The 16489-nt window shown below is 43.4% G+C and overlaps 1 protein-coding gene across 1 annotated transcript in view; it reads right to left on the bottom strand.

The window, feature by feature from the left end:
- Positions 1-232: 232 nt before the first annotated feature.
- LOC147110072 (dynein axonemal heavy chain 9-like) overlaps positions 233-16489 on the bottom strand; it is a 32985-nt gene continuing 16728 nt past the window's right edge. Inside the window, exons 6-8 of the mRNA XM_086002459.1 lie at positions 9378-9520; positions 668-829; positions 233-310 (exon numbers count right to left, since the gene is read on the bottom strand). Of these exons, the coding sequence (XP_085858585.1) occupies positions 233-310; positions 668-829; positions 9378-9520 (383 nt within the window). The remainder of the gene's footprint in view (positions 311-667; positions 830-9377; positions 9521-16489) is intronic.

The following is a 16489-nucleotide window of genomic DNA, read 5'->3' on the forward strand; positions in this document are numbered from 1 at the left end:
AAGACACCCTGTTTTGTCAAAATATATACTACAGACAGCATGGGTTTTTTTTAAATCGCAGGACAGCACCATTTCCAAGCAGCACTCTGAAGGAGTTTGAGGCATCATAAGTTTGTCACGAAAAATGTAAAATAAATTTGGGCAATAATTAGCACAGCCTTCCTGTTCAATTTTTTAAAATACTGGCATTCCAATTGTTTGCTGTAGAACAGTGCCATACTTTCAGTACAGCTTACAGAAGACTGTGGTGTACCAGAACCCAGATAAACAGAACACCCGCGATGTTAAACCTTTGCTTTACCCAATTAATCTAATGGAGAAAATGGAACATTAATAGTGGAAAATTAATGGTGGAAAATGGAAAATTAGTGGTCCATCGCTCCACCTTCTGAGGTGACAGGAGAATGCAGTGAACATTCCAACTATTCCCCAGCGGAATTTACTACAGTTCCGGATAAATTGGTCGGCCTGGGCTATAATGACCCCTCCATGGTAGATAATAAAAATGCAGCTTTCAGTTCATGAGTGACTTGGTCTGCTTATGGAAACATGTCATCCAACTCTAAACACGGGAAAGCTGCTGAGAAGAAGCCCAAACTGTAGCGCCGATCGTACAAAGCACTCAAATGGATTTCACTAATTGCGTAACTACTCATGAGCATCTTACGTCAACGTTGTCAGTCTCCTGTAGGAAGCGCAGGCTGACAGACTCCAAAGCCTCTTGAGGCCACTCATGGAACCAGTCTATTGCAGTGCAGTTCACGACAGCAGGGAACTTCCTACTGCGAACACGCAGCTTTTTACCGACAGGTGAGAAGCACAAAGCAACCTAAGAGAAAACAGCAGCAAGTCATTGTTTGTGTTTAACAAGTATGTACCGTGATTCTAGCCACGGAAGATGTGCTGTTGTTTCCAGTGTCTTTGATCCAATAGTAATGGTTAGTCTGGATTTAATGCTGCACAGCTTTAAAGACAGTCACTGCTCATTAATTTTTACATTTATGCAAACACCATTTCCCAGTTTTGGATCAGTGATGTAGAACATATTAACAGAACAAATTCAAAAATTATACAATAACATATGACCATTTGTTCCATTTGGGAGAAGTAGACTGATTGATAGACAAGGCTAGCAGTCTTCAATTCCCTTTTACATCACAGGTAGTGGATAGGCTCCAGTACTGTTACTGAACCAGAACTCTACATAGTTAGGAGGAAGCACTCTGACTTCACTGCAAACTCTGAAGTTTCCCTGCAGCTAAGCTGTTTTTTTCCCTGTATTTTCTGTTTCAAATTCATGGATTACAAGTAATTTATCCTTTCAAAAATATATAACGGCTATATTATTTTCCCAGTAATCAACTACAAGTAATTTGTGTAAACTCGCTGTCATTAACATTGCCTTTTCAGTGTGAACGTCACCACGTCAATGCCACAGGGTAAACTGGCACTCGGCATCTACACAGAGAGGTGCAGGAGGGCCCAAAACTGATTATACTGACATAAAGGTCATTGCATATGGTAGGAAAATAAGAATAGAGTGATTATTATATTGTCTAATTTTGATGATTTAGGTGATAGTTATAAATGAACCCCTCCTTCAATCTCAGTTCAGGCTGTAATCTGAAAACCTCCCCAGTCAAGTTATGACTTTCACTCAATGTCAGATATCCATCTTTCTCTATGTGTCAGTTGTAGAATCAGTTAGCAACAGCCAAGAGAGAAATTCCAGATACCAGGATGTTTCTTCGTGACAAACTTGGATAGACACTTAACTGTAGTCATCTGTGTAATCCTATAGCTATAATCCTAAATTAAAAGCATAGAAGAGATAAATGGTGTTGGTTTGCCAAAGTCTGCCGATTCACTCTGCAGTAAAAAATTAACCCCAATACTCCAGGGTGACAACCCTGCAGGCATGTACATGGAACTTTACCCAGCAGACATCTCAGGCCAGTCACTTTAATCAAGTTCTTCTTCAGTAAGCTATGACATAAATCAAGGACAACCTGAAAGCACCAAACTGATGAAAGCTGGATAAGTCTTGCGACCCTGGGTCACAATAATTCTCCTGAAAAATCCTGTCACAGTGTGACTATCATTGGCCTCACTCACAAATGTGGCAAGACTTAACGAAGGGAACGCTGCATCTTGGTTTTTCTCATTCTAAAGAAGAATTAAACTTCATCTGAGCTCCATCAGTTTTGGCATTGGGAGGCAAGACCCCTAAATCTTTTACTTGATAAAGTAAAATAAAGCATTTAAGACCTTATATGACTTTAATATAAAATACAATCTATTTTGAGTTAACTGTGGCCGTGCTTGGTACAGACATTGGCTGTGCTGAAATTAGTTGTGAGTCCATGGATTCTCAAATCCAGCAGCAGTGGATAGATAATTTTCATAATGTGAAACCTTTGCCACTTACAAAACTTAGGATAGACAACTTTTATTTTCAAAATGTTATCCATTTAATTCCCTTCTTCTTGTGCGTTTGGAGTTAGCAGTGAAATTTGCTAAACTCAAATCATTCCACAAAGTGTCTTCTTAAGAGAACTCTGGTCAGAATGAACTTAGAAAGTGAAAACATTGCTAAGATAAACAACTCTCAGCTCATATATGCTGTGGATGGATTAACACTTCTGTTATAATGCGTTACCTCTAACCAGTGATTTGTGGTCAGCGGCGAAGTGACGCCGATAGCCTCGAAGAAAGCTGCCCACGGAGATCTCACGATCTCTGTGGCGAGAACTTTAGCTTCCTCGACGTGTCATTGATTGTAGCGCAGACAACAGGAGATTCCTAGCGTAGAGCAGCAGTGACGTCACCAAGCTGTCTAAGCAGCCAATCACAGGCAGCAAACCAGGAAATAAAATAGCACTGATTTATCTGCACTTTTTAAAAATGTTACAGAGAGCGAAATAAAGATTGGGACATCGGTAGAAGCTGAAATATCATGAACCAGCTCATTTAAAAAAAAAATCTAGTACTTTTTATCATGATGGAGAAATTTGTCATTCCACAAATATATTGGCCCGGAAATTCGGGTCGGGGGCTTCCCGCGGGTGCAAGCCCCCGACCTGCACTTACCTTGCGCGCTGGCCATTGAGCTGTGGCCCCCGTGGAATTGCGATCCTGGGCCTCCTCCAACTGCCGGCACGCAGTGCTTGCGTATCCCAGGGGCGCAGTTAGTTCGATGCGTCCCCTGGGATCACGTGGGCCATGGAGAGCCAATGGTAGCAGGGAATGCTTCATTCATAAGTTTGACAGGAAGAGCTGTCAAACCTATAAATACTATAAGCCCCAAAACATCACTAAATCTTCAAATACATTTTTTTTAATCACATTTTTTAAATTAACTATAAATTACATGAAATAACCATTTTAAACAATAATTTAAATTTTTCAAAAAAATAATTTTATTTTCTAATGGGGCTAAAAATAAACTTACCTTTCTTTAAAGTATTTAAAAATAATAAACCTGCGGAAAAAATGTTTTAATTTTACTTAATTCACCACTTAGCTTGTAAAAAGCAGGCCTCGCGACTGCTTTTTACATGTGTAACTCCTGGAGACTTACCTTCCCGGGAAAACCTGCAAAAAAAACTTAAGTTCGATGCGCACGCGCTGCCTCTCTTAACCCCTTCTTTCAGGGGAACGGAAGTGCCGGTTTCCCGCGCATGCACAGTGCATGCACAAAACCAGCACTTCCATTGGGCTTACGGGTGAGTATCCTGTGCGTACTCACCCGTGGAGACACGAATTTCCGGGCTATTCGTTTTTCAGGGCCAGAACGGTTGTTTAGCAGTCAATACGCTGTTAAAACCCCAGTTACACCTATTCCAACAAGGCTCAACATTTAATGGAGTGTTTAACAGAGATATTAGCACGGAAAAGCGGAAGTTTTCGACAGTTTCACTGATTTCACTGATTGCCGGCTATGGGGAGCGGGGAGGGGGGAGGGGGGGGTCCACAGCGCAGCCAGTGTTGAAGCAGTGAATGACTGACTGCAACTCCAGGATTTCTGAGTTTAGCCGCGTGCGCGCTAAATCCTGAAGTTAGGGTCAGTTTCAGAGGGGTAATGACGACAAACGTTGACAGGTCGCCCTCATTACCCACCCCAAAATCCAGGTCTATGTTTTGGAATCTGTAACTAAGGAGTGCATTCAGATGTTCATATCCTACTTTCAGCAATCGGACATTGGATTCACAGACTCAAAGTAGAGAAAGACATGGCTCAGTTATTAGGGTTTGCCCTTGAATGTCTTTGGATGAATGGCATAATGGATAATGGCATCTGATGGCAGAACATTAATACTGCAGAACATTAAATTGACAGTCCAAATTGAGCCTCCAATCCTTTTTGTCATGTACATTCTACCTACTAATAGTGACATTTTAAGCACTACCAAGAATCAGCTCAGGCTAAGTATATTCAAGTTTGCTAGAACTCTGCATAAACCTGTGTGTAGTTTGGTGTAGGCTTCAGACTTCAGCTTAGACTTTCTTTGTATGAGGAATCCTTTCATCTGTGGAAACTGTTCATATCTGGAATAACAACAGAAAATGCTGGAAAAACTCAGCAGGCCAGGCAACATCCGTGGAGAGAAATTAGAGTCGACGTTTCGGGTCTAACCCTTTTTCGGATTTCCAGCATCTGCAGTATTTTGCTATCGTACTAGTGTTCATATCTGGTCCTGACTGATTGGATGGAAGTCCTTTATTTCTGCTGGCTATAAGGGTGTTATATGAAATGAGTTTGGACAATCTTAAATAAAAACAGAAAATACTCAGCAGGATAGGCAACATCTGTGGAGAGGGAAACAGAGTTAACAATTCAGGTCGAAGACCTTCTGTCAGAACTGGAAAAAGTTAGAGATGTAATAGGCTTTAAGTAAGTACAGAGGCCAGGAAAGGAGGGAGGGGAGGAAAGAACAAAAGGGAAGGTCTGTGATAGGGTGGAAGGCAGGAGAGGTTAAGAGACAAAAGGGATGATGGTGCAAGGCAAAAGGAGATGGTAATGGGACAAGTAAAGAAACAAAAGATGGATCTAGAGGAGCTGTAAATGGGAATAACAGAACCATTACCAACAGCTATCATCCAAAAAAATGGAGGCAGAGGTTATGGTCTGAAATTGTTGAACTCGATGTTGAGTCCAGAAGGCTGTAAAGTGCCTAATCGAAAGCTGAGGTGCTGTTCCTCGAGCTTACGTTGAGCTTCATTGGAACAGTATGAGAGGCCGAGGACAGAGAGGTCAGAGTGGGAATGGGGCGGAGAATTAAAATGACAGGCAACCAGATGCTCGGGGGTCACGCTTGCAGACTGAATGGAAGTGTTCCACAAAGCGGTCACCCTTTCTGCGTTTGGGCTCACCAATGTAGGGGAGACCGCATCGTCAGCAGCGAATACAGTATACTAGATTGCAAGAAGTGTAAGTAAATCACCGTTTCACCTGGAAGGGGTGTTTGGGGCCCTGGACAGTGGGAAGGGAGGAGGTAGGAGGGCAGGTGCCTCATCTCCTACGCTTGCACGGGAAGGTGCCGTGGGAAGGGGAGGGGGTGTTGAGGAGTGGACCAGGGAAGTAAATCGCTGTTTCACCTGGAAGGAGTGTTTTGCTTTTGGACAATATTAACCCAGTTCTCAGCAAATGCAAACTGTCGATAAATTAGCACAAACTGGCAATCTCCTCACTTGGAGAATCCAGTGTGGAAAATAGGCCTGTCGCACAATGTTTTAATCCTTCATCAGAAAAGTACCATTCATCTTTCAGGTGCTAACATACCCCGCTGTGCACTGCCAGCATATTCTGTTTTTACTGCACAAACGTGACTCTCTATTTGATCAAAGTAACGCAAACATTCCTCCTTTTAATTCCAATTTCTTCACACCAGTACTCAACGTAATACTTATTTTCAACTGTGAAAACATTTGTTAGTTTTAATATAGATCATAATATGATAGAATTCTTCATTAAGATGGAGAATGAAGTAGTTCACTCAGAGACTAGAGTCCTGAATTTAAATAAAGGAAACTATGATGGTATGAGGCACGAGTTGGGTAGGATTGATTGGGGAATGTCACTCAAAGGGTTGACGGTGGATAGGCAATGGCAAACATTCAAGGATCGCATGGATGAACTACAGAATTTGTTCATCCCAGTTTGGCATAAAAATAAAAGGAAAAAGGTGACTCAGCCGTGGCTAACAAGGGAAATTAGGGATAGCATAAGATCCAAGGAGAGGACATATAAATTGGCCAGAAAAAGCAGTAAACCTGAGGATTGGGAGCTGTTTAGGATTCAACAAAGGAGGACAAAGGTTTTAATTAAGAAGGGAAAAATAGAGTATGAGAGTAAGCTTTCAGGGAACATAAAAACTGACTGTAAAAGTTTTTATAGATATGTGAAGAGAAAAAAATTGGTGAAGTCAAGCGTAGGTCCCTTGCAGTCAGAATCAGGGGAATTTATAATTGGGAACAAAGAAATGGCAGACCAATTAAATACATACTTTGGTTCTGTCTTCACAAAAGAGGACACAAATAACCTCCCAGAGATGTTGGGGAACATAGGGGTCGATTTTCAGTGTGCCGTGAGGCGGGCTTTTAGGCGTGCGGGGGGCTAAAATCCTGAATTCGGGGGTCCCGACACCATCCCGCCCAAAACCCGCCTCCATGTAAGTTTCAAAGGAGGCGGGTACCCGCCCCGCACTGGGACCCGCCGACCCGAGGCGGGAAGGGATTAGTGCCAATTAACTGCCTGTTAACAGGTAGTTAACAGGCAGTTTTTAGCCTAATCCATATTTTGAAGGTTGTCGTGTGGGATTCCCGACGGCTCCAAACCACGGCAAGTTAGAGGAGTCGGGCCGTCGGGTTGAAGGACTTGGAGGGGTCGAAATGTCAGTGTTCAGGTGAGTGATGGGTGCATGAGTGCAAAGGTAAGTGTGTTTGGTGTGTCTAAAGTGTGTAAAGAAGTTTAAATTACCTGTACTTAACTTTACAGCCTTCCTTCCTCTACGTTTCGGGAATCCATCATTCAGCCGGCACAGAAAGCAGAATGGCCGCGAGCTGTCAAAAGTGACAGCCTGCAGCTTTCAGTGCCGGTGAGATTTCTAACTGTGTCTGTGTAGAAGGACTCAGGTTAGAAGTAATACTGTCAGTGCTTGACAGCTTCAAACAGCTGTGAAACACTGATACTTCATCTGTCAACATGTCTTGACAGATGAAATTTCAGTCTGTGACGTCACCTGTTGCCGGGTGGCCCTTAATTGGCCTGCTGAGCCCACTGGGCGGGCTCAACAAGGTCAATCAAGTGAAAATCGCGTGGATTGGCCGCACCTCAATGGAGGCAGGACTACAACCCGAAAGTTGTAGTCCCGCCTCCTTCCCGACTTCTGAATGAAAATCCAGCCCATAGGATCTAATGAGAGGGAGGAACTGAAAGAAATCAGTGTTTATAGGGAAATGGTGTTGGGGAAATTGATGGGATTGAAGGCCGATAAATCCCCAGGGCCTAATATCTACATCCTAGGGTACTTAAGGAAGTGGCCCTAGAAATAGTAGATGCATTGCTGGTCATCTTCCAAAATTCGATAGACTCTGGAACAGTACCCATGGATTGGAGGGTAGCTAATGTTACCCAACTATTCAAAAAAGGTGGTAGAGAGAAAACAGGGAATTATAGACTGGTAAGCCTGACATTGGTAGTGGGGAAAATGCTAGAGTCCATTATAAAAGATGTAATAGCAGAGCACTTAGAAAATAGTGACAGGATCGGACAAAGTCAATATGGATTTACAAAAGGTAAATTGTGCTTGACTAATCTACTGGAATTTTTTGAGGATGTAACTGGTAAAATAGATAAGGGAGAACCAGTGGATGTGGTGTATTTAGACTTTCAGAAGGCTTTCGATAAGGTCCCGCATAAGAGATTAGCGTGTAAATTTAAGGCACATGGGATTGGGGGCAAGCTATTGACTTGGATAGAGAACTGGTTGGCAGACAGAAAGCAAAGAGTTGGAATAAACGGGTCTTTTTCCGAGTGGCAGGCAGTGACTAGTGGGGTACCGCAGGGATCGGTCCTAGGACCCCAGTTATTCACAATATATATTAATGATCTAGACGAGGGAACTAGATGTAATATCTCCAAGTTTGCAGATGACACAAAGCTGGGTGGGCGTGTGTGCTGTGAGGAGGATGCTGAGAAACTCCAGTATGATTTGGACAGGTTGGGTGATAGGGCAGAAGCATGGCAGATGCAATATAACGTGGATAAATGCGAGGTTATCCACTTTGGTGGCAAAAACAGGAAGGCAGATTATTATCTGAATGGCAATAGATTGGGAGAAGGGGAAGTGCAACGAGACGTGGGTGTCCTTATGCACCAGTCGCTGAAGGTAAGCATGCAGGTGCAGCAGGCGGTTAAGAAGGCAAATGGTATGTTGGCCTTCGTAGCGAGAGGGTTTGAGTACAGGAACAAGGATGTCTTGGTGCAGTTGTACAGGGCCTTGGTGAGACCACACCTTGAGTATTGTGTGCAGTTTTGTTCGCCTTATCTGAGGATGGATGTTCTTGCCATGGAGGGAGTGCAGCGAAGATTCACCAGGCTGATACCTGGGATGGCAGGAATGACGTTATGAGGAGAGATTGTGTCGATTGGGCTTATACTCGCTGGAGTTTAGAAGAATGAGAGGGGATCTCATTGAAACTTATAAAATTCTAACAGGACTAGACAGACTAGATGCAGGAAGGATGTTCCCGATGGTCGGGGAGTCCAGAACCAGGGGTCACAGTCTAAGGATAAGGGTAAGCCATTTAGGACAGAGATGAGGAGGAATTTCTTCACCCAGAGAGTGGTGCACCTGTGGAATTCTCTACCACAGAAGGCAGTGGAGGCCAATTCATTAAATATATTAAAGAAGGAGTTGGATATATTTCTTAAGGCTAAAGGGATATGAGGAGAAAGCAGGGACAGGGTACTGAATTTGGATGATCAGCCATGATCTCGTTGAATGGCGGAGGAGGCTCGAGGGGCCGAATGGCCTACTCCTGCTCCTATCTTCTATGTATCTATGTTTCTATGTAGTTTCTTCTTTTAGTAGCAAGAATTGGCAAATCAATCATTAAACCAATATTGCTAGGTCTTCTCAGCCTTTGAACAAACTGATTACTTTTAATAAGAAATATTAATAAAGGGTTTTGACCCGAAACATTGACTCTAATTTCTCTCCACGGATGTTGCCTGGCCTGCTGAGTTTTTCCAGCATTTTCTGTTGTTATTTTGGATTTCCAGCATCTGCAGTATTTTGCTATCGTATATGATTACTTTTAATCACTGGGACCACTTTGGAAAAGGATTATCCCTTCCTTTCGTTCAGTATTACCTTCAGTTGCCTCCTGACACGATCTATAAAGAATTTCCAGCAATTCTCCTTGGTGTCCATCAATCCCTGACCTTTTACTTCATTCCTCACATTGTTGATGACATTTTCCATTTCTTCATCGGGGAACAGGTCAGGAATTTCGCCTGGTGGGGGCAGGAAAGTCCATTAGGAAATTCATATAAATCAGTGTTCAATAATCATCAATATTGATACTTCACAAAAGAAAATCCAAATACATTCCTGAGGAGTTAATAGAAATTATGCAGTGCCCATTTTTCATTCGGTACAAAGATTTTTGCTGGGGGAGTAAAAGCATTTTGCATATAGCTATTTATTGGAAGATATTTATGCAGGTGATACCCAGTTAGGGTGGAAAGTTAATTTACAATGGCTTTCTGCCCAAGGGCACCTTACAGACACAGCACCGGAGATAGAATAGAAGTCACACAAATCAAAGTGATGCATGTGTTGACATTTCAAACTGCCTACTTCATTGCCGCTGTCATTTACCAATAAAATCTAATACAATTTTAGCTCTGCTTACACAGTCACATCAGTGAAGGTTGAACAAGCTGCACAATTCAGGTTTCTCTGTGTTTACTACAATCATTACTCCCTTAGCACATCACTTTCATTCCTCCAAACAATTGCATTTGCACGTACCTGGAAATCTCTTCAATTGCCATACATAAAGTTCACTAAAATTTAACAGATCTATGCCTTCAAGAGGGAACTCGACCGGTTCTTTGCTGGGGCAGAGATCGCATCTTATAAAAGCTAAGTGGATTAACAGATAATGTACGCATGGTCAATGTGATCTCCTGGACTGGTTTCGACTGTCTAAGGGGATCGGAGAGAATTTTGAAGAGTTTTATTTTCCTTATTGGCTCCGGGGTTGTTTTTTCCCTCTCCCAGGAGATTGCATGGCTGCGGTGGGGAAAGGGCAGGAAGTGTCTTGTCATGAAGCTCCAGCCATCATGAGTGCAGTGGACTTGATGGACCAGCTGGTCTTTTCCTGCCCGTCATTTTTGCATGTTCTTACTATGAAGCTTTTTGAGGCACCAGGAACACATTATAAATGCACATAACATTCTGCGAGATGTATTTCTTTTCAGTACCTGGTTTCCATGTGTGACCAATGAAATACAACTCCCAGAATGTTTGAAAAGAATGGGGTTGAAGTGTTATGGGAACAAGGTGGGTAAATATGATTAGAACTGCTTACTCACATGGAGGGTAAATGCTGACATGGACTGGTTGGTTTGAATGGCTTGTTTCCGTGTTGTATATTCTATGTATTTCTATGAATGAATGTACTGTTGGTGTCACTGAGCTATTGAGAAACTACGAAAGTCATCCTGGGCTCTTTGAATACGTTGTTTCATATGGAGTTTCAAGGTTTGAAATCCTTTCTGATCAGGCTCTTTGTATGAAATTATTACAGTTATAGTATTTTGTTTACATTAAAATAAAAATGTTTTTCTCTCAGAGATTGCTACTATTGCACAAGAGAAACGGTTGCTGCCTTGGGAAATGACATGTTAGAACCATCAAGTGGTCAAGTAGCTTAATGCGAGGAGGTTATATGTCCGGAATACTCAATCTAACGGCAAAAATCAGGAGCCGTTTTCTATAAGTTTTTTTAGTTCTCGTTGCTTTTTTTTCCCCAGTCAGGCACTGCAAGGTCTGTAGCTATAGCAACAGCTTCAGCTAGAGACGCTTGCAGCTGCAGCCGACTGTTTAGAAGCTGTTGCTAAGCAACAGTGTTTGTTGTCAGATACGGAGATGAAAACCTCCGTATGCTTCAACATTAACTTTGTATGTCCGGCAGTTTTGATAGATCGGCAATAGCTCGGTCCCGTCGGTGCCGGATATCACAAAGTTTCCTGTAGTATCAAATCACTTCCCAGGATAACCGTAGCAATAATGTTCCTGTATTGTGGACCTTTCCACTATGTGATGTAACAGATTCTAGGATTTCAATGCCGACTGTTGTAAATTATTATCTTCTCACAATATAACAATTGGCACCATCTTCAGAAAACAATCAAAGTAGACATTAAAGAAAAGGTGGATTCTACGGTCCTGTTGCTACCACTACCCATCTATGATCTAATCTCTCTATCTACCCATCTATCTACATATTAACCAGTGCATAATGTCATTTCTGGTTCAGGTACTATTCACAAACCACTCAATCTTCCCTCCCAGGGTTCAGGACCTCATTAGATCTCCTCAATTATATTCCAGCTTGGTACATACTCCAACCCTAATTATCTTCTCTATTGCCTTCAAATGAGTCTCTTCCAATTGTAGTATACACCTACTTAACGGTTTCACATGAAATTGCTCTGTGCATGATTTTAACATTGAACAGTTTATTGTAAACGGGTTAACACTTTTGTTAAAATACCGGGCAAAAACATTTCATAGAGGCGCATTGAGCATTTGTACACTAATATTTTAAGAGCCTAATTTCAGGGTACAGAAAACTCTCTTTTAACCGGCACCTAAATATCCAAAATCTCTCTTAACCGGCAAAATTCAGGTGTAGCTTCAGGTATGTTTTACTATATATTTTAGTAGCCGTGTAACCGGGGTTCCTGCGACTGTGGCCGTGCAACAGGGACTCCTGGATCTGTGGCCATGTAACCGGGACTCCTGCACAAGTGCCGTGTAACCGGGGCTCCTGCACCTGTGGCTGTGTACGGGGCTCTCGTACCTTGGCAAATATACTGTTGTGTATGTAACCGTTTACCTTTAAGGGAACTATAGAATGTAACCGTTCGCCTTTAAGAGCACTACTTTAGGGTGGCACTATCTATTGGCTCATGTATACTGTAATACCGATAGTGACCACACCAGTATATAAGGGTTGTGATACGTTAACTAGGGCAGAAATCGCCCAGACCTCTGAATAGTAAAGACCTGTTTTGTTTGTACTTCTAAAGTCTCTGAAGTTATTTACTGCACAACCTACAGACTTTACAGTGGCGACGAGTCCGATCGTACCCTGCGGCAAGACTAACCAGTAGCAGAGAGCTTCAAAAAGAAAACACGAGGCTCCGTCTACTAAAAGTATAGTACTTACTGGAAGCTGGAAGATTAACAGCAAAGCTGCGGCAGCAACAGGCACAGATTACCCTGCTACCACATCTTGAGCGAGCCAATCAGCCTAAAACAAGGCGGCCGAAGAGACTGTGAGTAGTTAAAACAAATAAATTAAAAAAAAACGGGGTAGAAGTATTTGGAGGAGAAGGGCAAAGCATTCGGGTCCAACGGCGTCGGGTGACAGCCGGACCGCGGGCAATGTGAGAAGCCGTGCAGCAACCGCTGCCACGAAGCGCTGAGCCTGCGAGTAGGCGCGGGAGTGTCAGAGCCGAGAGCCGCGCGAGCGGGGGAGCCAGAGCCGAGCGGGAGGCGTTGCAAGCCAGCGATCGCATCTCCAGATAAGGGCCGAGAGCCACGAGAGCGATCGGATCTACAGATAAGGGCCGGCAGCCGCTTCGCGATCCAGCGATCGCATTATAGATAAGGGCCGCACTCGGGCTGACAGACGGCGTCGGGTGACCGGGTGAAGACCGCCAAGCGCGGGAAAACCGCCATTGAAGTGGGCGGGGAGAGCGAGAAGCGCGGGAAAGCCGCCATTTTTCGGGGAAAACCGCTGAAGAAGAAGGAAGAAGCGGGAAACCGCCATCTTGGAAATTATTAAGAATTTCAGAAAAGTAATAAGATTTTTCAGAAAGGCTGGTGTGTTCTCAAGAAGAGAGAAGAAAATTAATAATAAGTAAAGTAATACTTGTACTGTTCTCAAAAAGAGAAGAAGATGCCTAAGCGAGGAAATATTAATGACTTTAATGCAGAAATAGAAGACTGGGCCACGTATGTGGAACGCATAGAAATATATTGCGTAGCCAACGAAATTGAGGATGACAACAAGGCAATAACGTTGTTAAATTCGATGGGAGCAAAAACATACGGGCTTTTGAAACATCTAATAGCACCAGTTAAACCAGTGGACCAGACCTTCGAAGAGATCGTAACAGTGTTGAAGGATCACTTGAACCCCACACCGTTGATGCTGGCTGAACGATTTAAATTTTACGCCAGAACCCAGAGGCAAGATGAAAGCAATGCGGAATACTTAGTCGAACTGCGTAAGCTAGCGAAATACTGCCAGCTTGGAGGGAATTTGACAGAGGCGCTGCGGGACAAGTTCGTATGCGGCTTGGCCAAAGAAGGAACGCAGAAGCGACTCCTGGAGGAAAACGACCTCACACTGGACAGGGCTGTCCTCATAGCTTCATCGCACGAAGCCGCAGTGAAAGGAACGGCGGAAATGCAGCTAAAGGCGGCGGCACTCGGGGTGGACCAAATGACTGCAAGCATTTCCAAATGCTACCGTTGTGGAAAGACAACGCACGACCAGAATCAGTGCTGGTTTAAGAATCAAGAGTGCAGGAAATGTGGCAAACTGGGTCACATCGCGAAGGTATGCAGGTCCAGAAAGAAGACCAACAAACAAAGGAAGCCACCACCACAAGAAAAGTACAACAAGGTGCATCAGGTGGCTGAAAAGAGTTCAGACGAACAAAATTCAGACTCAGACCCAAACAGCCAGGAGTTGGATAGTCTGAGAATCCACAATGTGGGTAAAGTAACTGATCTACAGACGATCTGGGTCACACTAAAAATAGCTGGAGTCCAAGTACGAATGGAGCTGGACACGGGATCAGCTGTATCAGTCATCAACCAAAAGGACTACCACCGACTATTCTCTCACATACCCTTAAGAAATACCAAGTTCGTATTACAGACATACACGGGGCATCGCGTATACCCCATGGGGAAAATAAGAGTCAAGGTGAGAGATAGGGGTAAAGTACACCCAAGAATGAATTTGTACGTACTACCTGAGGGAGGACCACCACTTCTAGGACGGGAGTGGATCAAGAAAATAGACATGGAATGGCACTACCGACAAGCAATGACGAGTGAGGACTCGGTGCAGACAAGCAGCTCAGACTCTGAGCCGGAAGACGATAAGTCCAGCTTATGTATGAAAAACAAGGTTAACATTAACTCACGGACTAAGGTTGGAAAATCGATGGCGTGCATAAAGACAGAGAATTCTGAGTCTGTTCAAGCTACAGACATATGCATTACGGAGGAACACCGGGCTCGAACTCAACGCTATTTCAAAGTACAACAACAATTAGAACAATTAAGTTACCGCCTCGTACAAGAGATGAAAACAATGAAAAAGTTCTATGACACCGAATGGGAGAGTCTGGAAAGACAACAGAACCTACTGGCTCAAGCAGAGAGCGACCATAGAGCCATCGTGACCAATTACCGATCACATCTCCCTGATGATGTTCAGGGGTTAGAATATTTGCATGATCTAGAGATACAGCAGAAGGGCAAATCACGCTGCACTGAGGATTTTGTTCTGCAATTAGAGACGGAGCTAGTGCAGGCAAAGTTAAGAGAAGTTGAATCACAGGGTGCTCTTAAGGAGATGCAGAAACAAATCTTGGACATGGAAAAGAGAAACGCTTCTTTACCTGATGAGAATAATGTGGCCATGTTGCAAGAGGAGCTTATAGGGGCGAAACTGAAAGAAGCTAAGCAAAGGATGTTGGAACTTGAAACGCAGAACCAAATCAGCGGTAATCAGCTATGTCAAGCAGAGAAGGAGTGCAAGGGTCTACATGAGAAGGTGCAATATCTCTCAGCCCAAAATAAGGGACTACTCACTCAGTTAAATGAAAGTAAACGGGAAATGGCTGAGATGGACTGCAAGAATAAAGAAGAGTTGATGGCAGTGAGACTTCGAGAGGCAGATAGCATAGCAGCCTTGGCTGAACTCCAACAGGAAATTGCGAAAGAAACAAATGAAGAGGAATCTTCAGGAAGCCAGGATTTTATTCCAGTTCTTCTCTACGACTCCTTACAAGCAGAGTGCGAGAAGTTGAAAAAACAGTATGAACAGGCCCAGACTACAATTCTGGAGGGGGTTAACTCAGCAACCTCCGAAAAGCTAGTTTCGTTGGAAGTATATGAGCAACTAAAGGTTGAACATGAGCAAGAAGTCCAAAGGCTGCAGGAAATTCTTGAGGAGCTCAGGGCCAAGACAGACTCATCGGTAGAAGTTCCATACATAGATGAGGATGTAGAGGTGAAAGACATGGCAGAACTCATAAAAATATGGAAGGAAGCCCAAGACAAATATGAGGCGGCAATTACCGAGGTTGACCGACTTGAAGAACAGTTTCAACTGAGAATGGGCCCTGAACATGAGCTAGAGAGCATCGAGGCGCAACTTCTCCAAGCACTGGAAGCCAAAGTACAAGAGGAAGAGAAGATGAAAGCATTGGAGAAAATGATGGATGAAATGGAGGAGTACGCTGAATTACGTCCAGGGGAACAGGAGAATGGGGAAACAGCTACTTCAGTAGAAGGATTAAATAGCCTGATAACGAAATCCCTGAAGGAAGGGAAAGGATTGAACGCACAAATGAGGCCAGGAGGGAAGGAAGGGCAGACATCCGAGGAAGAGCAGGATGAATATGATTGCTTGAAGAAGGGTTTTGACCTGTTGAGTGACACCGAATGTTATGAGGATGTGGTCTGCCCAAATTGTGATGGGAACTCCCAAAGTGCTGAAATCCTGAGGAAGCACTTAAGGTCTAAGGAACATAGAGAGTTGGTGGCGCTACAGATGGCAGCCGGGAAAAGAGCTCGGAGAGTTTCAAAAAGGCAGAAAAGAAAAAGAAGAAGCAGAAAATAATAACTGTTTAAAATATTATTACTTCTACTACCTCAGTCCGAACACTACGAAAGGTGCTAAATTTGTAAAAAAAATCCAGGGACATTATCAAGACAGCCAGTGGGTTGTATAAGTCCGCACTGCTGGTTCAACAGGACGAAAGTACAAGCTGTTAAAAAAAAAAAAAGGCTATGGAGGATGCTGTCTGGAACGAATTAATACCAGAGACTGAATTTATGAACTGTTCCCACAGAGACTGAACCTGTAAACTGATTCCACTGAGAGTATGTTTGTAAACTGTTATATGACGTTGACTCCATTGAGAGTATATCTGTAAATT

This window comes from Somniosus microcephalus, chromosome 12 (assembly GCF_052327205.1).
Source record: "Somniosus microcephalus isolate GS21.2 chromosome 12, FLI_Smic_1.0, whole genome shotgun sequence".
NCBI classification, from domain to species: domain Eukaryota; kingdom Metazoa; phylum Chordata; class Chondrichthyes; order Squaliformes; family Somniosidae; genus Somniosus; species Somniosus microcephalus.